Source organism: Indicator indicator, chromosome 15 (genome assembly GCF_027791375.1).
Source record: "Indicator indicator isolate 239-I01 chromosome 15, UM_Iind_1.1, whole genome shotgun sequence".
Taxonomy (NCBI): domain Eukaryota; kingdom Metazoa; phylum Chordata; class Aves; order Piciformes; family Indicatoridae; genus Indicator; species Indicator indicator.
Window position 1 is genome coordinate 19,288,551 of NC_072024.1, and position 24,481 is coordinate 19,313,031.

A 24,481-nucleotide genomic window follows, 5' to 3' on the forward strand; every position below is an offset into this window, starting at 1 on the left:
ACAAAAAAATTAAAAAGTGCATTCCAGGTATCCCTCTGCTAATTTTAGGTGTGCTTAGAACTCTCCTTAGAATTTATTTCTATAAGGCTAGAAATAAAAGGAGATAATTTGTAATGGCAAACAACCAAAAAGGAAGCTGAAGAGAAATCCTGCCACTTAATTAGTAGTTTATAATAAAGCTACCTTGCTAACTCATTTGAATGTTAATCTTCATGGTAACTTCATAACAGCAACAGAATTTTTATTTGGATTCTTCAAGAATGTCACTTGATGTGCACTTCACTTGCAGGGCAGTACAAGTATCTTTTTTTTATAAAGAAAAATCACCAAAATATGGATTAAATTATCCCACAGGAGGATAATTTAATTGATTCCCTCCTTAAAAGAGATGCCATTTGGCATCGGGATACAAAGAACAGAATGCAATGAGTCAGAAAAAAAAATAAATTTTATCCTTTCAGAGGCGTCATAAACTGTTATATTTATTTCTTGTTTTCCACGTCAGAAATTTCATTAGAATAGATTAAAAAGTCATGAGAGAATGTGCAATTGGCTTGATCTTCAGCATTCTTCTTCAGTCATCTTTTCTGAGGGCTGTACTTTCAGTAAAGAAAATCACCGAATTGTCAGCATTCAGCAAGCCGCAGTGTTACGGATGGAAGAAACAATTGGCAGTGTGTAACTTGACCCAATTAATTCCCGTTATAAAAGCTCTACTTTCTGTCACGTAGCAGAAGTTTTCAGTACTAAACATAATTCAGAGCACCAGTTAATGTGCTTCCAAGTCTGAAACTTCATGATGAACAGAATCTGGTACACTCAAATGGTAGGAGAATGAAAGTAAGTTGATTCGCCACTGTTGTTAGGCAGCACTTCAAGACAGCTTGCAGTGAAAGGAACATTCAGCTATATTTACAAGTCAGGCAAAGAGTACATGTCTCTTATTTTTTGTTTTGCTGACACTTTTGTTTAGAAATACTCCCTCTAAAGAGACAAATTCTTCTTAGTCAAAAAAAACCGAAGGAAATGTCAGATCATATGGATGAACTTGAAGTGGTTTGTCCTTGGCAAGTGTTTCACAAAGAGATCCACATGTATGAAATAATAAAAGCAGGGGGGGAAGAACCTGAATACAACTGAATTTGGTATGATTTGCTTTTTTTTCCCTTGTCATTTTAGTTCTTACAAGATATTCTCGACACACTGTTTGTAGTTTTGGATGACAACACAGAAAAGTATGGTCTGCTGGTCTTCCAGTCTTTGGTAAGCTGCTTGTCTTGTGCAACTTGTTTACAGAAACCTAGCAACAGTGGGCAATTTCCTTCAGTCTGGGTTCACCTCTTTAATCTCCCACAGGTATTCATCATCAATCTGCTGCGAGACAGCAAGTATTTCCATTTTCGACCGGTGATGGACACTTACATTCAGAAGCACTTTGCAGGAGCACTGGCTTACAAGTAGGTTTTTGTTTTCCCATCACTTCAAGAGATGGTGTTAGCAAACATTTGAGTGATGTCACCATCAGAATCACAGCCTTCATGTGGTTTTCAAGAGTACAACTACTCAGATGAAAGTTTTCCAGCACAGTTATATAGAGAAAAGCTGCTGAGGGTCACCTGTGTCTCAGAATGAGCAGACTTTGTAATTTGTCTTGACTTTCTAAACTGGCAAATCTTAATTTCTTGAGTTTCAACTGAAGAGATCCGGTCATACAGCAGCAGCTCATTGTCAGTCTGTACTAATGAGCTACCAAGAGCATATAAGTTTCTTGTCTGAAGGGTATTGGGATATAAGACGTGCCTGAAAGCTTATAGAGCTACCTGTTATTTCCTCTTGCAAAGCAGACAGGTGTTCCCTGTTTGGTTACAGTAAATGTATAATTTCGGGAGATCAGAAACTTAATTTTCACTGTCACTTTGAAGATTCTGCCTTATTTTCTACCATTCTGAAGTTTTGGAAGGCAGTAATGTTCAGGATGGTGTTTTTCCTTTCTTTTAGACCATTTTTCTGGTATATTTGAGCTTATTCTGGCCACAGTAAACTATTAAAAACAGCTTACACTTGGGGTTTGATTGCTTTAAGCCATTCACATATCAGTGTCGTTTACATACAGTTTTCATACAGATGAAAACTGTAGCTACTATACAACACTGGATGGAATAGTCATGTTCAGAGAATAAAGGTGTTCTCTCTTCTGTTGATTATCACCTCTTACAGAAAAAAGGAATGATTTTTGGTAGTCTGATGTCTGAACTAAAACATGTTTTTAATACAGCTTCTTCAGTTAGTCCAAATGGTTTTGTGTACTTAGGAAAAATAAATGCCTGTATATTATTTGTGATCCTAGTTTCTAAAAAACTTACTTGTTAAGAGGACAGCCCGGATTTCTCATTAAACAAACAAAGAAAAAAAAAAGCATGTTTTGATCTTCCAACTATATTGCATGTCATTATCAAAGCTGTCTCTTTAATAACATCTTTTTGATGTTCTCTTAGTGTTCTCCATGCCCTAAGTCAATTACAAGAAAAAAATTCTTTTCTGGCTTTGGAACTTAAGGGTATATGTTACGTCAGTTCAGTAGCTAGGGCAGCTATGGCTGACCGCTGAAATGGAGTGAAAGGAGACTGTTTAGATTGCTCCCTAAACCAAACATTTTGGTGGCTGACTAGTTTTAGAACGGTGCTGAAGGTTGTGTTTGTTGTATCCAGAGAACTGATCCGATGTCTGAAGTGGTACATGGACCGTTCAGCTGAGCTTGTACGCCAGGACCACATCCAGGAGGCGATGAGAGTATGTATTCAGTGAAAGTGTCTGCTCCTTCCGTGAGTACAGAAGGGCTGGGGAGCTGCAAATCACATCAAGGGGAGTCTGGCTCTGACAACTTACTTGGTTAACCAGGACTTTTTTTTTTTAATATTTTGCCAAAATTTTAGTTTTAGGAGGAGATTCACCCTTGTGCAGAAAAGTCTTTTTGAGATTAGCACTTTCTCACCTTTTTATGTCAGCACAAGTAGATGAAGCATCTTGGAGCCCACATACATAAACTTCTTCAATTTGTGGTGACCATTTGGGGGGAGAAAAAAAATCACAGATTGTTCCTTGTAAATATATTTCTGCTTGTGTCTTGGTATACATTTCAGATTTTGTTATGGCTGTTTCTTTGTGTGATATTTTTGTCCTTTGTTTTGCCTCCTTTAGTCAGAATCTTGAGGAAGTAATTTTTGTTTCGAGAATCCTTGTTCCATTTGGGTGTTTTGGCATCGCCACCACCAACTAGCTTCCAACATCTGTTAAGATCATATCCTGATACTTACAGGGGCACTATACCATTGTTTACTTTGTCTTGCTAGATATTGAGATACTTACAAACTTCTTCTTTGTATTACTTTTCAACTATAGGTTCATAGGGAATAGTAAAAGTGGAACAAAGTTGTCGTTCCCAAGAAATTACCCCATTACCCACTTTTTCAATCCTTCTGATTTCATCCATATACTTTTTTTTTTTTTTTAATTACAAACAAATTATTGCAATTAAGAAATGAGATATCTCTACCTGGAATGACTTGAGAAGGTTTTCTTCCTTCTCAAACAACTCTTTAGTTCCCAAGCCTTTCCGAACACAGCAATTATAATTACCCCCAGAGTTTGTGCACACCTAACAGTGCATCCTGTACCACTGACACTGCTGTCACATCTTACTCAGACATCTGACTTTGAAGATGTATCTTGAAGGCCCAAATAAGGTCTTTATCTTCTTCCATTGCTGTGAAGTGATTGAATTCCTTCTTTGTTTCCAGGTTTTATTTCTGATGTTTGGCACAAGTTTGCAGCAAACCCATTAACACTGCTAGTGTCATTATTGGTGCTATAGTCTGCTGTTGGGGATTTCTGTGGTCTGGAATGTCTTCACTGCCTTCCTTGCGTTAATAGTTCTTCAGCTGAGAAAGCAGGGTAGCTCTCCACTCCATCTCTGAATCAGCTGTTACACTTAGTACCCTAAAGCAAGTGTTGAGCTATCTCTGCACTCTTGGCTCTTGACTGCCCTTGTAAATTCATGATGGATATGCAGGTTGCAGACCTCTCATAGGATTCTAATTATCAGTCTTGCCATTAGCAATCAGCGTCCTACACTGTTTGTAGAATTGCTTACCTCCCTCAAGACAGCCCTTAAATACATCTGTGAAACATGGGGGAACTGTAGCCAAAAGGATGTGTCTACCCTTGCTAGAACACAGTAGTATCATCCTTTATTATGCTTCGTAACAAGCTTCGCTGAAGCTGCATCCAGGCACAGCTCCCTGTCCCTGCGCCTCCCCAGAGATTCCGTAAGTGTCCATGTTTGGCTCCACACGGTTTTACTGACTACTAGTTATAATAAAACTTAGGAAGTGTCTCTAGGAGATACCCCTTCAGCTTTGGTTACCTTCCAGTAGTAGAATTACAGGTGATTTTTGCTTATATTGAGGAACCTACTGAAAAAAGCAAGATCTTTGCTTCTTCACAAAGTCAATCTTCATCTTCATATTGGTGTTCTGAGGCAGAATCACAGGGGTTCTGGATACTATTACTATGGGGCTTTACATGTATCAGTGATATGGAAAGGGTTAGCCTTACCAGTTGGCTTCTTCTCAACCCTCAACATGCTTTCTGAGCCATGCCAGCCATCAAGATAGTCAGGCCTTTTGAGTCTGGGGACTCCTCCAAACTGCTGGTTTCACCCAGAATTTAGAAAAGAAATGGTCAGTCTGTTGCTTCTGAGACCAGTCTGTCTCTGAACTTAGTAATTACCTAATTCAGAAATATTTACTCTATTTGGTGATTTACATTTTCTGCAGTCTCACTTTTTCTAAGAATACCAGAAAGTTGCTGATGTAATTATAGTTGTTCCACTGTGGTCTCTCTGTGGGACTTGTTCCTTTTATTCCTGATGCCTTAAACTTTGCCCTAGGTCTTTCATCTGCTCTCACAAAATTCAATTTGGTACCTTCCCTTAAACCTTTGCAATTCTATTTCTTAAAACTTGAACCTTTGCACTTCTTTTTCTTAAAACTGTGTGGTAAATACTACTTGTACTTGAAGCAAGTATGCTGTTCTCTGAAAAAAAAACACATGGACAGAAGAAATTTGACAGCTGCTTCTGAATTGTGAAGTGGACATTCAGAGATTACTGAAAATGGCTTTCATTCACTTGGGTTAGAACTGTGAAAGAGATTTAGACCTTCAAAGCTAATCCTCTTTACATACACTGTCCTTATCATAAGGTTGCCCATTCTACATATTCCACATTCTTTCCTAAAGTAATCCTTGGATTTTTTGAGTTAGGGAATTAATCTGTGTTTTTTCTTAAAGCAGCTCTCTGTTCATGGTTGATTCATCTGTTCATACTCTGAACATCAGGTATGTTTTGCCTTTCATTTTCATTAAACAGTCTCTTCATCTCTACAGCAGGTAAGTCTAGATACGCTGCTGTACTGTCCACAAGACTCTCCACTGCATTCATGTGCTACAGTAAAGCATCAAATGTTGTCTGAGCATAATCCCTGAAGGCTCAAGTGACACTACTGTCTCTGAAGACTATCTTTATCCATTAGAGCTGCAGAATAGCCACAGATATTTATCCACTTTTTAACCTGTGTTATTATAGAAGCTTCTAACTGATGCTGCTTTTGTCATAGTGGTCTTCTGGTTTTAATTCTCCTGGGACATTGCAACCAACCACCAGGCAATCTGTGCAAGTTGAGATGTACTGTTCCGTATTCATAGAGCTAACATGCACATGGACAGTCACTCAGAGAGGAAAGGAGGGTTACTCATTACTGAGTGAGAGTTGTTGTCTATAGGCACATTTCTTACTCCTTGTCTCTCCTGAAGCACCACTGGTAGAACTTAAGGACTGCTTAGTTGAGAGGCAATAAAGTTATGATGCTGTTTGTCCATTAAAGTTTTTCGTGTGGTGAAGTCTTTAAGTTGCTGGTCACAGGCAAGTGGTGTGTGCTCGCCTCTTGTGTGCACATGGATACAAACTGTGTTTTTAAGAAACTTGTTCTAATTTTAGACTGATTTTCTTATATTGTGTCAAATATAATAGGAAGCTTGAATTTTCTTTCAGTGCCCTTCTGTCCCTTTGGGCAAATATGTGCATCAAATCTGATTTTGTGACTCGTATGAGTCAGTTGGTTCAATTGCTAACTTGTGCTAACAAGACTTGGTTTGTGTTTTTACCATCTCAGCCACGCTGAGCTCTTCAGTTGACTGCCTTTGTGGGGTCATTCTAGGCAACAGTTTGGGTTGCCTGTGGTGAGGCTGTGGAGTGTTTCTGAAGGCTTGCCATTTCACTTCACACAGAATTTCCTACATCAATGCTCTGATTCATTGCAAAACATAATCTTCACATTAAAGTTATAGGCTTTCAGGTTAGAGTTATGATTGTCTATAGCAAACCTATAAAACAGCTTCTACGAGCACTTGACTTGCCATATGTTGTGTTAGCAGCAGAGATGCCAGCCCTAAAGAGCTGACTCTTGTCAACCAATTGGCCTTAGCCTGGAAACTGTCCAGAAATACAAAGTGTTATTTCCTGATTACGTGCTTTGGAATAAGGAAGCTTCACTGGGAGATGTTTTAGTACAGAAGTATAAACAATGTACTGTACCAGTGTAAAGCTTACAATATAACATTGCATATTCATGCAGATACTGCGGTGGTTCTATGAGGGCTGTCTTATTGGATGCAAAAATACCTGATGAGAGCAAAATGTGTATTTGAATTAACTTCCAGTTTCCTAGCAGTGAAGCAAGAATATTTCCCAGCAGATACAGTGGAATATTTCTGTAGAGACCATGACTGCTGAAGCTTCAGCCTTTTTGTTTTCTGTGCTGAATTTTGAGGGTATCATCAAACTGTGTATCATGCTTTAAGGGTGTATCATGTTAAGCACTAAAGAAGGAGTGAAGTCTCAATGTCACTGGCATTTTGTACATTCCAGCACTGACAGTTTTGCACACTAAATGATCCAAAAGGCCTTGCTGCTGTGTGGAATACTGCATTGCTCTGAGTGTGGCTGTGATGTGTTGGTAAGCTTGTTAAAGGCTGCAGACAAATAATGTATTTCTCTTCATCACACTGCTGCCAAAAAAAAATGGAGTTCTGAATAATGAAATTTACAGCATTTCAGTTAAAGATGGTTAGGTTGCAAATTCAGACTTAATCTAGATGTGTAATCGAGCAAGTTACCATTCTACTACAAAAAGATGCAATTCACAGTATTTCAGGACTGCAGCATCTATCACACATTGTGTAACAGTGTTCAGTGACATCTTCTGTGCAGGTTATTCTCCCTCTGCTGGGTGCTCTCTAAGTTTCATATGTGATGCTAAAAGAAAGACACTTTAAATTACCACAACTGGAAGCAAAAAGACATCCCAGTGCTGCTGCTTGCTACTGCTATGTGCTGCCGGAGGGCTTCACACGCCACTCTGTCATCTTCACTTTCTGCATCTGCATTGATTTCTGTTTGCACATGTAGCTGCCAGAAATAAAGGTGCACCTTGCTGTTCTGTCATATTGAAAAGTAGACTCTCCTTTTTCCAGGTTAACCCTTCTTCTGTTCCGCTAACAGTCCACTTCCCTTAATCTAGATTAGTTAAGTAATTAAACTAAAAATGGAAAAAAAGCATCAGAATAGCTTCTTCAGGAACTTAGAGGCATTGTGCCAAGTCATGAGAAAATCACAAGTCTCTCACCAAGCTATTCCTCAAATTATGTAACTCGAATTTGTCTGTAACTTAAATGGGTACTGTCTTTGTTAGTAGGACATATGAGTGGCAAAGACTGTTGGCCAAGCATGGGTTTTTGCCTAGCAGTAGCTCTTCTTAACTGAATTATATAACTTACAAAACCTGGTTTGCTTTCTCCTTTCTAAAGATGAAGAAATTAGTTGTTATGCACTTAAAATCCTTCCTGGTTCTCTTTAAAGCTCCTTTATTTTTCTTTCTCTCTTTTTCTCTGTCTTAATCTCCTTCCTCTCCTGCACCTTAAGGCCTTGGAATATCTTTTCAAGTTCATTGTCCAATCTCGGATCCTTTACTCCAGAGCTACTTGTGGAATGGAGGAGGAACAGTTCCGCTCCAGCATCCAGGAGCTTTTCCAGTCCATCAGATTTGTGCTCAGCTTGGACAGCAGGAGCTCTGAGACTCTCATCTTCACACAGGTTTGCTATTTTCTGCGTTTTAACTGGCAAACCAAAAGGCAGATCTTTTCTGCACAGATAGTCTATGTGGGCACTGCAGGTTAGAGGAGTGTTCCCCTCGAACAGAGCTGATGATACTGAAAACCGACGTAGCCAGTTGATGTTCCTAGACACCAGCTTTGTGCCACTTTGCAGGTACAGGTGAGCTGAACTGTGCACTTTCGAGGAAAGAGACTTGTCACGTGAGGGTACAGTTTTTGTTCTGCACAGAAGTCAACTGTATTTTCAAGTCTTGGTGTTCGTACTCACATGTCTTATGGTTGCCCTCAAGAAATCTTAAATCCTTGTTTGTAGTAGCTCAAGTCAATACTTAGGGTCATAGCAGCATCACAGTAGAGAAATTCAGTTGATGCACTCCCAGTCAGATAAAGTGAATTCCAGCATCCTCTAAAATGATGCTCAGAATCAGGTACAGCCTGGCCACAAGCATACTGTGATACCCACACAGTAATACATTGTTTTGAATATGGCCCAGAGGGCTTCGTGAAGACTTCATGTGGGCCTAACATACTACTCAGAGTAAGGATGCTGGTTTGCTTGGTTTCATATTTTAAAGATTACTGCACTACATTATATACTTCTGTGTTTAAAAGTCTTAAATAGTAATGTCAAATGTGTTGTATGTGCCGCAGCTCAGATAATGTCAAAATGGACCACCTAGAACTTCCTGACACTATGTAGGTGATTTGTAATCACTAATTTACTGTTTACAGATGTTTTGAACACCTGCAGTTTGCCAAAGAAGCAGTCACTGTGATCCTTGAAACAAAACAGAGTGACTGCACTGGTTAGGGAAGCTGCCAGCAATGTGATCTCTTTATTAAGAAGCTGCTCTGAGAGATTTTGAGAACAGCTGCTCTAATCTTTTATTTAATCACCCATTAGTGGGTATGATAAGATGAGCCAAGAACAGTGCACAGAATTTTGCAGGCATATGACAGTGAGTGGAAAGAGCATCTTCTGAATGCTGGCTGTTTAGGGTGCTTTGTTTGTTTTTTCAGTTGCTGACAAATACAGAGGGAGAGCAGATTTGAGTATGGAGTTATTTTCCCTTTTCACTTTCGTGTTTTGTTTTGTTTTTTTTTTTCTCCTTTCTCTCGCTATGGTATTTCTTAATTTGGACTTTTGTAATTTGCAAAGCCTGTCCTTGTTTAATCCTTGAAAAGTTTACTTTTTGTTTCCCCCTTGCCACTATGTTGCCTCTTGATCCCAATTGCCCCATAGGCCTCTCAGCCTGGAGGGCAGGCGAGCGGAGCTGGGACATGTGCCCCACAAAAGTGTGGCGGTACTTCAAGGCCATCATTTAATTCTGTAAGTAATGATCCTCAGCACTGCACAAGTGTTTCATCGTGGATGTTCCCAGTTAATCCTTGTTCCCTACCCCAAACCCTCTTTTTCCTGCATATAAACTGGAATTTAATGTTTAAGTGGCTGGTACTTTAAAATGAGTAAATGTGCAATATTTCACTATTGATGGAACAGCTTATGGCATCCACATGCCAAGGAGACAGTACTGAGGGTGGATACAATATTATACATCAAATCATTTAGGAGGGCCAAGTTGATTACATACTAGTTCTAGAAATCTGGGCAACTGTTAAGTATCTCCAGAAATGCTTGGTGCCCTAGCAAACATCATTTTCTTTTCACTCGCCCTCTTATCCGGGATATTAGGTCCTCCAGGTCTCAATATAGTTCTTTCCAGCAATGAGATAAAACTGATTATGTCCTTCCTTCCAGGCAATTAGTTTGACATGAGTCATATTCCAGCATATTTTAGGGTGTTGTACAAAAAAGGAACCTTCAAGGAACTGGTGAAATTATGTAGCTGCTTCTCAAGAGAGCTCCAGATCTTCCTGAAGAGATCCTTTGCATATCTTTAGATTGCTCCTGGATATCCTAAATCACCACAGAACTCCTTCTGCTTTACAGCAATAGATAGAAATAAGTTTAGGAAAACCCTTGACAGGATTTGTTGGGCCTGTGTTGTAATTTCACTTGTATTATCCCAAAGATTAAGATGGTGACTGGATTTGTGGCTGTTACAGCCTTCCAAGAGTAACCATGAGCTATTTGAATGATTCGTATTTGTTTATTTTGTTAGTACATTTTATGTATGTAGCAACAAATAGGTGACAACACCCAGGAGGCTATGTGGGGTTTTGTGTAATCTGAATTGGTTGTAACAAGACAAGATGTTGAGAGAGATAACGAGCACGAAGAAGAAAGAAGTAAATTTATATTCAGAATAATTTAATGAGCTCTGCAGTGTTAGTTGTAAAAATAACTTAGCTCAAAGACTGTTAAATAGATATCACTGGTGTTTGAAGGAAAAGATGCTTTGAGGAAAGACTTGGCAAAGAAGGAATCTATATATTACCTGGGATTAGGAAAGATGTGCCAAGTGCTAGGGCCAACATGGGAGAGGTACAGAAATGTCTATGCAGAAAACACCACCAAAGCCATGAGGAAAAGGAGAATATGCAGAATAGAAAATATTGAAAGGTGGTGAGACTCTGGAAGGGCAAAGTGAACAGAGATCTGCAAAGAAGTTTGGTAAATCTGAAATTCTGCCAGAAGTCAGAGGGGTTTGTGCAGAGAGCTTCAGACCAGGGAAGTGGAGACTGAGAAGGGAAGTGGTGGGGTGGAGTCAGGTGAACTGGGGTGGATGAGAGTAAGACAGCTGAGTCAAAACCAGGGTGTGTAGCAAACCATCAGGAAAGCAACCATCAGAAATTCAGGTAGTTATAATGAGGAAACAGGTAATGGACTCCAGTTAGGATATAGAGGGGAAAAAGGAGGTGTGTGGCAGTTGTTAGGTATGACACCAAGTCTGTGGAATGTGAGGATAGGGCTATGCATAGAATTCTCTACTGCTTGGAAAAAATAAGTTGTAAAAGTGGAGATTAAGAATTGGATTATTTTTTGTTGTAATAGTGATATTATTTCTACACCTTAAACACCTTCAAGGATGGCTCCAGCTTACTGGAAATATCCGTTACTGCAAGAGTCACACACACTTGCATGATGTAATGCCTCTTCCACACAAAACCACACCCTACCCCTGCTGCAGAAATATTCTAATGTCACATGACATAACCCCTGTGGTTAAGGGTCTGTCAGCATGTTCTTCACTTCAAAATAGCTTCTGAGGACTCTCAGCTGTCTTACATAGCTGCTCAGTACAAAAATTGGTATGGAGCCCTCTAATGAGAAGCAAGTTTCACATTTGTAGAAAAAAAGGAAATGAACAAAAATGGACAATTTTCTCCAGTACCTCAGATGTTTGGTTTTTTCCTTCTTTCATTGTCCTAAAATTATACCCTTTTGAAGCTCTGCAGTGTGTGTGTGCTCAAGACTTAGTGTCGATTTTTATATACTACACACTACAGTTTGTTCACTATGAACTTTAGGTATTGCAAAACACAGCACCAGCCATGGTGCACTGTCGAGTAGCTGTTTGCAGACCCTTAATTCAGTTTTACTGTTTCTGTTTTGCTGCATTTAGCTGCAGTTGCAGAATTGAGAATTTTCAGTTTCTTCCTCTTCTCGTTTCAGGCTGCTCTGTTGAACTCCTTCCCTGCTATCTTTGATGAGCTGCTGCAGATGTTCACTGTGCAGGAAGTCGCAGAGTTTGTGAGGGGCACTCTGGGCAGCATGCCCAGCACAGTGCACATCGGGCAGTCCATGGATGTCGTGAAGCTGCAGTCCATCGCGCGCACTGTTGACAGCCGCCTTTTCTCTTTCTCAGGTAGGGTGGCTGAAGCTAGGTCTTGCTGCTAAGGCTAGGAACACCTCACATTATTTTGAAGTCACTTTGTGGCAAATAATTCATTGCTGGATGGCAGTAATTGTGGTAATGATTTCTCTTGGCAGCATCACAGTTGCAGGTACTTTCACTGCAGGTCCTTTCTGAGTTTCTCTGTGGTAGAAAACGTTTAGAACTTCACTGTGGATGAACTGGTCCCTAAACAATGGGAAAAATATGTACATGAACAAATCAATTATTAGAAGTGCCAAATCTGAGTTGATACTTTGCATTGCTCTTCTATGGTTGTCATGGCTAGGAAGGGAACCTCCTTCCTAGCAGGCTGCTTGTCTGAGAAAGAGCAACAGGGAGATAAAGTCATGTGAGAATCCCACCACATTCTTTTAAAGTATGTTTAATCTTTACATTCACACTTACATTTCCTTGGCTCAGGATATGAGTAATGCTTCTAATAACTGGATGAAGAAGGGCTGTAGATTGTGAGTTTGTATCATACATAAAGGTCTAAATGAAAGAAGTTATGAAGGTAATAGTGGAAGATAAAAAGCACCATTGGGCTTATCTTCCCCTGTAGGGAGGATCTCAAGTTACTGCACTCAAATTACTCACCGCAAGGTGAGCATGACAACAACACAGCGTTGTATTTATAAACTTTTTTTTTCATTTGAAATTCATCTCAAAAAGCAGGAGTGTAGAGAATGAGCAATTAGTCCAAAAGTGGCTGTGAAACAGGCAACTTTAATGTTTTATCAAAACATTTGTCTTTCTGGTTTTTGATGCTGTAGTGAGATGTCATGGTGCTGTGCAGCAGCTAAAAGCATCATTAGTTGTCAGCATCATTGTAAAGGAGAAATGAATTTTAATGGGGAGGTTTCCAAAGTTACCTTTCACCTGCCCGCCCTCCCAGCTCTTCAGGCCTTGCAATTAAAGGAAGATTCATTCTTGCCTCCCATATGGCGATGACTCGTTTTCCTCCTGTCTCTCCTACTGGTCCATCTGCTGACATCTTGCCACTTTTTCTCCTGTTTTGGCTACTGGTTTCTGCAGCTGCTACCTGCTCTCCTTTCTTTAATAAGATTCAAGTTTGTAAGCCAGCTGAAAGAGAAAAATTAGCCAGTTTCCATTAGGGATATATTGGAGGAGCTTTATTAGCTGTGACAATATAGCTGGAAAGAAACACAAAGTGAGAAGGGGTTTGCACAAAAGAAATCCCCATTAGGAAGTAGCAGTTCACATCTGTTGTTTCCCAGCTGAGTCACTGCTGAAAACAGCTTGTACACTGCATCAGGAAATTCTGATGCACTATTGATGCATTAGATACAGTCCTTAGTAGTGCAGTGTCCTACAATCTGTACAGTAGAAGCTGCACCAGCTGGTCAGAGGTGCTGAGTGTCAGGAGGTTAGTTTGGATACCAAAAAGCTGTGGATGAGGGTGGCTGAAATTTAATTTTCTTTTGGAAGAACTGTGATCTGGTTTTCCTTCTTCAGAGTCCCGGCGCATCCTGCTACCTGTAGTTCTTCACCACATTCACCTTCACCTGCGACAGCAGAAGGAGCTACTTATCTGCTCTGGGATCCTCAGTAGTATCTTCTCCATAATCAAGACCAGCTCTTTGGTAATCTGCTGCTAGATTTTTACTCTTATTTTTTTTAATTGCCTCACTGATTCAGTAAAGTGAAGACTGAGGGGATTTTATAGGTTAACACAGGTTTTTTAAAAATCCTTTTAAAAATAAAATTCTGCTAACTTTCTGTCAGCAGAACATCTGAAATGAGGGTCTGCTTTTGTGTGTGTGACTCAGAGCATTCTGATTACAGCATTCTTGCTGTTAGGAGGGGGAAAAAAGCATAGCCAAGCCCTGAAGTTAGGTGTCAGTGGAGTTTAAAAGCACTGCACAGTTCTAGGACTTGCAGTTCTGGAAGAGACAGTAACTAGCACTTTGTGATTCACATTAAGAGAATGCTCTAAAATTATCCAATCAATGAAATCACACTTAGTTCTGCAAAAACTGCTGCTGAGTTTAAACACCCAGCTTTCATGATCATAGTACTCTGATCTCAAATGGTAACCTGATCATTTAAAGCAATGCTCACAAACAGAGGGTGGTGAAGTTTCCCCTCCTGACTCTAAAGGAGGAAACTCACAGTGCTAAATATAATTCATAGCAATGTGCATTTCCAGTTGCAGGATATGGGTTAGTTTGAAAGGAATGAGATGAAAAGGCATCGTGGTAATAAGCTAAAATAATACTGCCATGGAATAAAGGTTCCTGAACATAATTTAATCCCATTGTGTTCTAGAGTGTATGCAGATCTTTGATTATAGATTTACCTTTACGCTGTGACCCTGAATGTTTCCATCAGACTGAGGAGGTAGAGGGCAAACAGAGTGGCATCACAAACGTATCTGGTACCAGTGAGGAATGTGACTGTGCTTTGAACACCTGTTACAGAGCTCACTATCAACATTCATTAGAATTGTCTTTGCCCATTCTGTTCTCTCCAGTTTCTGACTGTCTGTTTGCTCATCACTTACTGTAGGAGGGAGATGTCGTGGAGGAGGTTGAGATGATGGTGGAGAGCCTCCTGGATGTGCTTTTACAAACTCTGCTTACAATCATGAGTAAATCGCAGTCTCAGGAGGCGGTAAGAGGGCAGCGTTGCCCGCAGTGCACAGCAGAAATCACTGTTAGTAACTAACAATCAGTTTCTATTTCCTGCTTCTCTAACCTTTGGTCCAGTCCCTCACCACCACTGGCACCTCATTATCATCTCTGCTGCATGAATGCCCAGGGCTTTGTCTCTTTCCCTTAATAAGCCACAAATCCATGACTTTCTCTGTGCACTACTGAGGTCTGCAGGAAACAGAGGAGCTCAGGAAGCTTTGGTAGCTTTCCAAGTTATTTTCTTCTCTTTGCAGCTGTGATTGAGAGTTACTGTTTAGAACTTGAGGCCTGTGCTAGCTGAGTAGCTGGCTTCATTCTCAAAGAGGTATCTCCAAGAAGCATTGTGTATCAGGCTCTGATTCCTAAGACTGAGACTACCATAATGCTCAGCAGACAAATTCCCTTGTTCAACACCCTGGAAAGCTTCTGTCCATGTTTATTGACAATTTTGTGCAAATGCAACACAGCATACTTTTGGAAGATAAAAGAAACAGGTCAAATGAGCTGTTGAGCTTGGTGGGAGAAGTGGGAAAAGCCACCACTTCGTCCAGACTGCCAGCATAAGGGAAAAAAATTTTCTGTGACACTCCGTGGAAGAGGAGAAAAAGAATAGAATTTTGCTGTTCAACTTTCTTTTCTGGATTTGCTGCCCTTTTCTGTTCTAGCCTTATTTTAGTCTATTTTTGCCTGTCAGAGTCCCTAATGCAGCTTTTGCACGGTATCTGATATTAAGCTGTTGTGCAGAACATGGCTTTTTATAGATTCTCTATCAAAAGGCTGAAACCTCAGAGGTATTGTTGGGGCAGATGTACACTGAGGCACACTGCTCACACGAGGAAGGTTGGTACCTTTCCATTTTAGCTCAATACATTAAGTAGCAAATAGGAGAATCCTAGTGAAGAACAAGACATTGAGTAGTTTTCAGACATGTTCTTTGACACAAAACAAGAAAGCCACTCACTTGCCAATGTCCAGTAACGTCTCAATTTCCTTTTACTACTGCCAGTTGGCTTACTGTTAGTTACCACATGCCACCTCACACATAAGAGCACACCTTTATTCTGATGAAGCCCTGTAAAGTTTAGTGCAGTAACCTGTCTCAAAGCTTCTGGGCAGATGCTTGAATCATTTACGTAAAAAATAATTAAGAGGGAAGGGACAGTCCCAAGTGTAAAATCCCCTTGAAATTGTTCCCAAAGTTATATTTGATAGCACAGTCAGATGTGGAATCCGCTCAGAAAGCGGTTTGTGTATTTCCCAAATTGATCACTCATTGTCACTGAAAAAAATAATGTTGTGTGAGGGAGTGGCAGTCAGAAGCCATAGGCCTTTTGTTCTTGGCACTGCCTTGCTTGTTATCTTGGACAAATTGCTTAACTTTTCTGTGCTTTGCTTTCAGATATGTAAAATGGGGGAGCTCATCTTTGGAAAACACTTTGGGATACTGTGGTAACTGGTTAGGGTGCATCTGCTTTGCAGGCCAGAAATGTAATTGTAGCTCATGTAGGCTTACTCAAACTACTCAGGACATCTTCCTGGAATACTGTTAGTTCCATAGCTATGACAGCACCTAACTTGGTAAACACTAAGAAGCCCAGTATTTGCAAGGTTCCAGACACCTTTTGTAGCCCAAGGTGATGCCATGCTGTCATCACTTTACAGTTGGGAGTATTTGAGCCAATTAATTTAAAAAATTCCTGGTACATTTGCATGAGCTGCAGTCACACCTTTGATAGACAGTTTATTAAGTGACTGAAAAAGGTGATTGTCAAAAATTGCATGCTTGGAGGATGAGTCATTAATGTCTGTGTTAATCATTTTAAATTATTATTGTTAGACTACCACATTGGTTAAAAGACCTTTAAAACCAGCAGGAGTCTCTAAGAGCTGTATTCCTATGTATTGACAGGAATTCAGAACTATTTTAATCTGTGCATGTCAGCTTTCCTCTCATAGGCATTGGGGCCATTTCAGACCCCTCCCTCTATACCTTACCCCAGGTTGATTTTTACATTTCTGGCATTTCAGACTGTCTGAATGAAATAGTTTTCCATTTGGCCAACAGGGAGAATATGTCTCCTGCCTTTTATCTTTGCTTCGTCAGATGTCAGACACTCATTTCCAACACTTACTGGACAACTTCCAAAGCAAGGATGAACTGAAGGTACATCAGAACATCATGTTTGTAGGGAGTTCACTCAGAATGGGAGAGCAGAGGGGAATCCCTCCAGCATTCATTGCTCTGCTAATCATTCCTACTCACTAGCACTCTATTCACGGACCTTCCTTATACTTCTATAATGGGTGTTGTGTGTTACAAAAACCTTTAAGACCACAGGGCACTGTATGATCCTCAGAACAGCAACTGAATCATAGGAGTCCCAAGATAGATGTCTTCAGACATGAAAGAGTAGTGTTGCTGTACCATACAGAACCTACTCAGAGGAGCAGGGGGTTTAATCCTGTGAATGTAAAGTCAGTTGTCCTATAGCATTTTACTCTTAAGGTGAACATGCACTGGAGCTTACTTATGAAGGGTGTCCATTTTATGCCAGAAGAGAACTTCAGGCATTTTTGTGCATGTCTCTAGCAGACAAAATCTTTTCTGGGCAAGCAGTACCTTACTACTCCACTTGCTGCATGCTTCCCAAATTTGGGAACATGTCCCCTGATGAACTGAAGGGCTTGGTGAGGGGTGCAGACCTCTATGGTGGCTTTTCTGCCACCGACATTTTTTTGAAATGGCGCATCTCAAAACATCAGCAACTAACCTTTTACCTCAGCTTCCATAGGGAAAAGGAGCATCTCTGAAAACAGTCTGGTTAAAAGGCAGAGTTATTTCATTACTAAAGACAAGATTTTATATAAAAACCTTTTGATGAGCAAAAGGAAAGGCATTATATTCATTTAGAACTGTTACATCTAGGCCAAAATGAGGTCAGAAATCAAGGAGTTTCTGATGCTTTACTCATAGCTCAGTTACACCAAGGTATTAATCTCTTCTCCCCACATAATGGGAGAACACTTTTCAAGAAACCTTGCACTGCCACTTTCTGTGCCATCTTGATTTTGTGTGAAGAGAAACAAAACAATAAAATCGTAGCTTGCAAGGCCAGCAGCTTGGCATGTTTTATCCTTGCTGTTCTTTATAGACACAGTGGTGCAGGTAGTCATAAAACAAAAATGTCTTCAAGTTTGGGTTTTTTTTGGAGAGCAGAGAATCAGCTGAAGGTCTTTAAGGGATCTTTCTGCTGCATATTGCCAGAAATGGCTTTATCTGTTACTATTTTTAAAACATATGTAGGAATTTTACCAGGCTGGGGTTTTTGACAAATTTGTAACAGAAATGCAAAGGAATTTCGACAGGTACATTAACTTAAATTAATGCATAAATGCATGGTTAATATTCCAATACATTTGGAAACAGCTACAAATTGACACTGGGACTCTGGATGATAGCATGAGAAGTCAAACACAGTTATGCACATAAGGAATTTTTTCATTCCATAATAGAAGTTAAGATTTAGAAGCCAGCTCCAGGTTGTTCAGTACATGAGTGAAGCACACAAAATGGAGAGCTGTGTCCCAGTATCCACATTTTCAGGTGAATCACCTAGGAACACAGAGCTCAAGGGCAGTGCACAGCTTAACTGCCTTAGAGTCAGGAGTAGGTTAGTGTGCAGTTGCTGGTAGTTTATTCTTTGTTTTGTTGTGGGTTTTTTTGTTTGTTTGGTGGGGGTTTTTTGTTTTTGTTTTTTTTCCCTGTGGGTAGGAGTTCCTGCTGAAGATTTTCTGTGTCTTTCGGAACCTGATGAAAATGAGTGTCTTTCCTCGAGACTGGATGGTGATGAGGTTGCTCACCAGCAAGTAAGTAGAGAAGCAGGTATAAACTGTTGACATTCTGTATTAGGAAGTTTTTCTTCTCAGCTGAGCAGTTAAAACCTGTGGTGCAGTTTGCTCCATCAGACTGAGATGTGGTGATCAAGACAGGAACTCCAGAATGATCATCCTCATTCTACCAGTTAGTTTAACACTCTAGCACTTAGAACTTTTGTGTTCATTCTGTTTCTTAAACCCTACCAGCAGATGCAGATATCAGGGTCAAAGGTTTGCAGCCAAAGCTGAAGTAGCTTTGAGGGGTAGGAGTGGCTCAGCAGCTATGATAACACAGGGCAGGAAATGGCTGACCTGCACCAAGTGGTGTTAACGCCAGGGCTCACAGCTCCCTCTCTCAGTAAAGTAAATTCCTGCATTAAATGTCTGTCTTCTCCCATAAACATCACTCCTTAACCTACCTAGGAGCAGGCCTGTTATTTCAGAAAAGGAGGAGCAGACTCCGGCAATGACACCAAGTGGGTTACACAAAGAGTTATTTCTCATCCACCATTTTACTGCTTCACTTTATCTAATTTTCCTGCTCCTGATGGGGCAAGTACTGTGCTGTTTAAAGTGGCAGCAGTACAGTGAACACGAGGTGATGGAATTATTTACTAGTTTCTTCAGATAAACTAGCTGTAGTACTGCTAGTGACTAGCTGACAACTGGAGGGTTTCCCATTAGAAGACAACACTACCATGGAAGTTCCCTAAAGGCTGACTGCTCAGTGGAGTGCTGTGCTCTGTGAGTTCACTGTGCTAATGAGAAGGGAAAGAAGTGGATTTCAGTATTTGAAGTGCAAAGGTTAAACGAAGTTCTGCAAGAAAAGACAAATCCACAGGTAAGAGTAGGTACCTCAGCTGCTGTAGGTTACCCAGTTTCCTTTGGCATAGTTTTGCCATTAGTTGGAGACTGATGGGTACGCTTAGAAGTACTGCTGAAGTGTTGCTTGTGTGTGAATCAGAGATGTGCTGGTTTTTTTGATACGATTTTACCATCTCTGCATTCTATTTAGTAATGCTTGCATTTATCACATGCTTTTATTGCCCTTCATTATGTTTATTAAAATATGTCTAAATTAAAATGCTTATTAAAACACAGAATGACTTCTATGTGAATCTAGTAGTGCTGACATGCAGAATGCCCATCTCTGCACATATAGTGAAATTAGCACCACAGACCACTGCCACACATTATACTCCAGATTCAAATGATCTCTTTTTGTTTTCTGTTTCTGACTGCAGTATCATAGTCACAACAGTTCAGTACCTGTCTTCTGCACTACATAAGAATTTCACAGAAGCGGACTTTGACTTTAAAGTAAGAATTGCTACTCAGAAACTGCTCTGGCACCTTTATAAAATAGCAGTAACAAAGGAGCAAGAGCTTATCTTCCTTACCTTACCTGATTACATTAGCAGCATTTATTAGAGTATCTGTGAAGGAAGAAGGACTAACTGGTCAGACAGGAATTTGAGTCTGTGGTGGGATTGAGGGGAAGCAGAAGTACACTGTGAGATCCAGTCAAGGAAGTGGAGCCCCTTGTAAAGGCAGTGAGTATCTTCTCAAGCAGTGGAGCTTGTGAAGGATGCTGTCTTACAGATTCCTGGGTAGTAAAATGGAAACTTGGGTAATATTTTCCTGAAGTTGGGACACTGATGATCTTTCTTTCCCAGAGGTCTCTTCTTTTTGGCTGTTGACTTAAAACTTGGAGGAAAACACGTATCTTAGTGTTTTCCCAGTGTCTGATGTAGTTGAAAATGGGCAACAAGTTTAGTGTTACTAAGGAAAAGCTGCCAGACACATACCTTAGGGTTTGTACACACCACATGATGGCAAAAGCCTCATTTCTGTAGGAAAATTGACTAAATTATAGGGCTCTCATTCATTACAGAGTGTAATCTTTGGGGGTTTTGAGGAATAAAATTGGTTTAGTCTGCAGAAAAAAACAATTTAAAATTTTGCCGAAGTCACTAAGATTATTCCTTTTTGAACTTGTAGTGGTAAGAGGAAAACCCAGTGGCATTTCCTTCCTGGAGTTTCTAATTTTAGTTTCTATTAGGTTTTAAGTAGTCCATTGGTATTCTTAAGAGTTCAGTATCTCAAGAGTTAAGATACATATTGATTAGGTTACCTCTTGATTACAAAAGGGAACAGTAATTCTGCATGTAAAGGAATGTCTGTCTTACACTTGTTTGAAACTTACTCCTTAAGAGTGTTATAAAACTTCCTTCCTGTGTCACAGGTGTGGAACTCCTATTTCAGCCTGGCAGTTTTGTTTATAAACCAGCCCAGTCTCCAACTAGAAAATGCCACACCAGCTAAGAGGAAGAAGATTCTGGATAAGTAAGAACAAGTTTTGTGGGGTTCAGATGAGACTTCCTTTTCTACCACAAGTGCCTGTGATTTCTTTTGGAACTTGGCATGTGGAAATGCTTGGGAAATAAATAAGTAGATCTCCTAATACAGTGTTCAGTGATTAGTTGAGTTGTTTGATGTCCTTACATTCACTTAAGCATGACTTCGATGATGTTGCTGTTTTTAACATCACTGCCTTGCCAGTTTTTGTTCCATTAGGCAGTTTTCTACCTCCTCTCTTTCAGATACGGTGATATGAGAGTGATGATGGCATATGAACTCTTCAGCATGTGGCAGAACCTGGGTATGTCTCCTCATTATCTGTTGTAACAACCAAAGCCAAAGTAACTCCAGATTTTTGTTGTATTTTGCTTGCTTTTTGTAGAATCATAGAATACGTAGTTTCTCTTAACAGTTGTAGAACCAGGAGGCACTTCTCCTCCCAAAAACTCTCACCTGCACTGTCTCATCATCCTTTTTTACTGAAATAATACATTCCCATGAATTTGAATGCTTTCTTCTTACATGTGACAGTGGCAGGTTTGGGTTGTTTTGACACATGTTTTTGACACAGGTTTTTATGTATTTGCAAATATAAAATCAGCTTTTTCTGCTCCCTTCAACTGTGCTGCAGTCAAGTTCCCATGGAGATACACAGTTTCTTTCAGACTTTTATCTGATCCATGGCTGTAAAGAAAGTCTAAATTTTCACAGCTTCATCATTTTGTAGGTGATTCAGAAGCCAAAATTGTGATTCCAAATTATAGAATCATAGAATGATTTAGGTTAGAAAAGACACTGAAGATCAAGTCCAACCAGAAACCTAACACTGACCAGTTCACCACTAAACCACAGCCATGTCTGTCTGATAATAAGAGCCCAGAACTGGCATACAGTAAAGCTGCTGTTTTGTGTCTTCAGGTACCTGGTATCCATAACAAATCCTGTGCTACTACTTAAAAAAATCTAAGAAAACAAACAGAAAACCCAACCCAAACCCCCCAAAATCCCTGCCCACAAGAACACAGTGTTTGCGACAAAAAGTCAGTTTCTGCAACTCCTTTGACCTGTTCCTATGTATTTTGATTAAGAAAGTAAGCACATTAAAAATGGGGAAAACTGTATCTCACCAAGGGTCTCAAAAGGTAAGAGGGTTTTTTTTGTCTGGGACTTGTGCTTTTGGAAGTGTGCTGCAGCAATCTTGGGTTTAAGTGATCTGGGATTTTATTAATAGGAGAGACAAATGACATCTGTACAGCATCAGAGCAAGCCCAGCTAGGCCAGTACCCTGCTTCCAGGGCTGGGGCAAAAAAGCAATACCCATGGAAACGTTTGCGATGAAGGAAGTGTGTAGTATTCTAAAGAAAAATAAAATCCTGCTAATAGACATCACAAATAATACAAGGTTCTGGGAGCAAAGAAATCATTAAATGGGGTAAAGGAATGGTACAACTCTGATGGGATAACCTGATAACATGGCTGCAGGGCAAATACAGACGTTTTATCTGCAGGAATGTCATTCAAGAAAACAGAAGGCTACAAATGTGTCATGCTCTTAAGGAGCTGAATGAGAGCTACCTGTGAAATGCTATGAGTCAAAGATTCTGTCATCTTTGGGAAAACATCTAAGTTTTGAACAGAAGAGAGACAATATCACTGCCACAGGTTTCTCATAAGTGCTGTTGATTTTAGAGTAGTTCACCTGATACAGCTTTCTACAGCTGAAAAAAACAAAACCAAAAACCAAAGACAAGTTGGAGGGAGTTCAGAGCACAGAAAGGAATTAAAATGCCTTATTATAAAATACTAAGTAAGACTGACCCATCTTGAATAACTTAAATGACACAGCCCATCTTCATCAGAGTTTCTAAGCATCTGTGTGGAGAACAGAAGGCTCTCCAATGTCAGAGACACAACCAGAAAATGATGCTAGAAAAATTCATCTGAGAAGGAGAAGCTTGCTTTAGATATGTAGATGAAGATATTTGTCACTGAATGTTGTTCCAAAGACAGCCATTTGAATTTGTTCTCTGTGACTGCACAGTAATTGTGGCACAGAAGAAACTTAGTGAAGTGCCTTGGTTTTCTGTGCTGAGAAACAATGCAATTTGGTCCTAAGTTAAGGTCAGCTATGAAATTGAGACTTCTGCAACACTGAGATTGAAGAGCTCTGTGTATAGTTCACTCAATTCTAAATATGCTCTCTTAAATATTGTTCCCACCAGCCCTTTCAGCAGCTTTTTTTTTCCCCCCAAATCAGCAGTATCTGTGGCCTCTTTTCCCCCTAGTTAGTATGTTTTACTTCGGTTATTTTTGACAGTTTGAATTCTTTTGCAAGTAAAATGCACTGACAGTTTTTGCTGAAGGCTTTCACAGTGAAATTAGAAATGCTCTTAGAGACTTTGCAAGGAGTGCTGTAAAGCAAATACTGCTTTTCCAGTCCTTTCAGGAAATGAATGTGTTTGCTTTTCTAACGCTCATGCCTACTACTCTCCACATGTCATTACTGCAGGGGTTCCCTGTTTTCCTAGTGGCAGATAATAAAGGCTTGTATTTAATTGCAGTTGCTTTGTGTTGTACAGGTGAACACAAGATTCACTTTATTCCTGGAATGATTGGACCCTTCCTTGGCATTACTCTTGTTCCACAACCAGAAGTCAGGAATATCATGATCCCTATCTTCCATGACATGATGGACTGGGAGCAGAGGAAGAATGGCAACTTCAAACAGGTGAAGTCACTTCCCAAGCATTTGCAGTATCCCTTTTCTTGCTCCATCTGCCATGTCCAGCTGGAGGCAAGGCCTTTGTATCTCTTGATTGTTTCTGATCGTGAAGATGATGCTGTCATGTAAGTATGTAAAAACAGAAAACTTGAAGCATAACTCACAGAACTACTGAAGGAATCCCAAGATTCCTTGAGCAGTGCACTTTACAGCAAGCTATGTTTCTCATGAACATAGAGAAGAGGAGCAATGTGCTATCACATGGGTCATGAGGAAAACAAAAGGATTTTGTAAGTGCTGGGCTCTCAGTCAACCATTTTAATGAGTCAGATTAAGAACCAAAACTGGAGATGTAAGGATTTAGGCAGCATTTGTGAAAGCAGTGGTCTTTTCCTCTCTGTCTTCAGGTTCCAGCTATGAAATTTTAATGCATAATCACATAATTCTACCATGCTTTGCAATGGACTCTGTGACTGTACACTTTGTAACAAACTGTAGCAGTTCTCCCATAATGGTTGTGCCGACCAACAGGTCTGTGGTTTCCACCTGATAAAAGCTCAGATTGCAAAACACAGAGAGGAGTCTTTGTCATTTTTGTTGCCCAGTCATGGTCAGAGAATTCCTTACATTTTCCACTCCAAAAAAGATCCTTGGAGTGCAGAGTATTAAAGGATCAGTTTGGACTGGATCCACAAACAACAGTGTTTTGTTGTTGTGTTTGGGGCAATAGCGGGGGCAAGTATCTGCAGATCTGTGCTCTCAAGGAGTACTTTTATTTAAATGATCATAATTCATGTGATTATTTATTACCTGCATACTCACTAAAATGCCAGCTCTAA

The 24,481-nt window shown here is 40.0% G+C and overlaps 1 protein-coding gene across 1 annotated transcript in view; it reads left to right on the plus strand.

Moving 5' to 3' along the window:
• DOCK3 (dedicator of cytokinesis 3) overlaps positions 1 to 24,481 on the plus strand; it is a 207,249-nt gene that overhangs the window by 145,502 nt on the left and 37,266 nt on the right. The window contains 14 exon segments of the mRNA XM_054387218.1: positions 1,180 to 1,263; positions 1,357 to 1,457; positions 2,709 to 2,790; positions 8,039 to 8,209; positions 9,473 to 9,559; positions 11,807 to 11,999; positions 13,506 to 13,633; positions 14,559 to 14,705; positions 16,749 to 16,847; positions 18,456 to 18,550; positions 19,804 to 19,879; positions 20,805 to 20,905; positions 21,163 to 21,221; positions 23,500 to 23,648. Coding sequence (XP_054243193.1) covers positions 1,180 to 1,263; positions 1,357 to 1,457; positions 2,709 to 2,790; positions 8,039 to 8,209; positions 9,473 to 9,559; positions 11,807 to 11,999; positions 13,506 to 13,633; positions 14,559 to 14,705; positions 16,749 to 16,847; positions 18,456 to 18,550; positions 19,804 to 19,879; positions 20,805 to 20,905; positions 21,163 to 21,221; positions 23,500 to 23,648 — 1,572 coding nt within the window.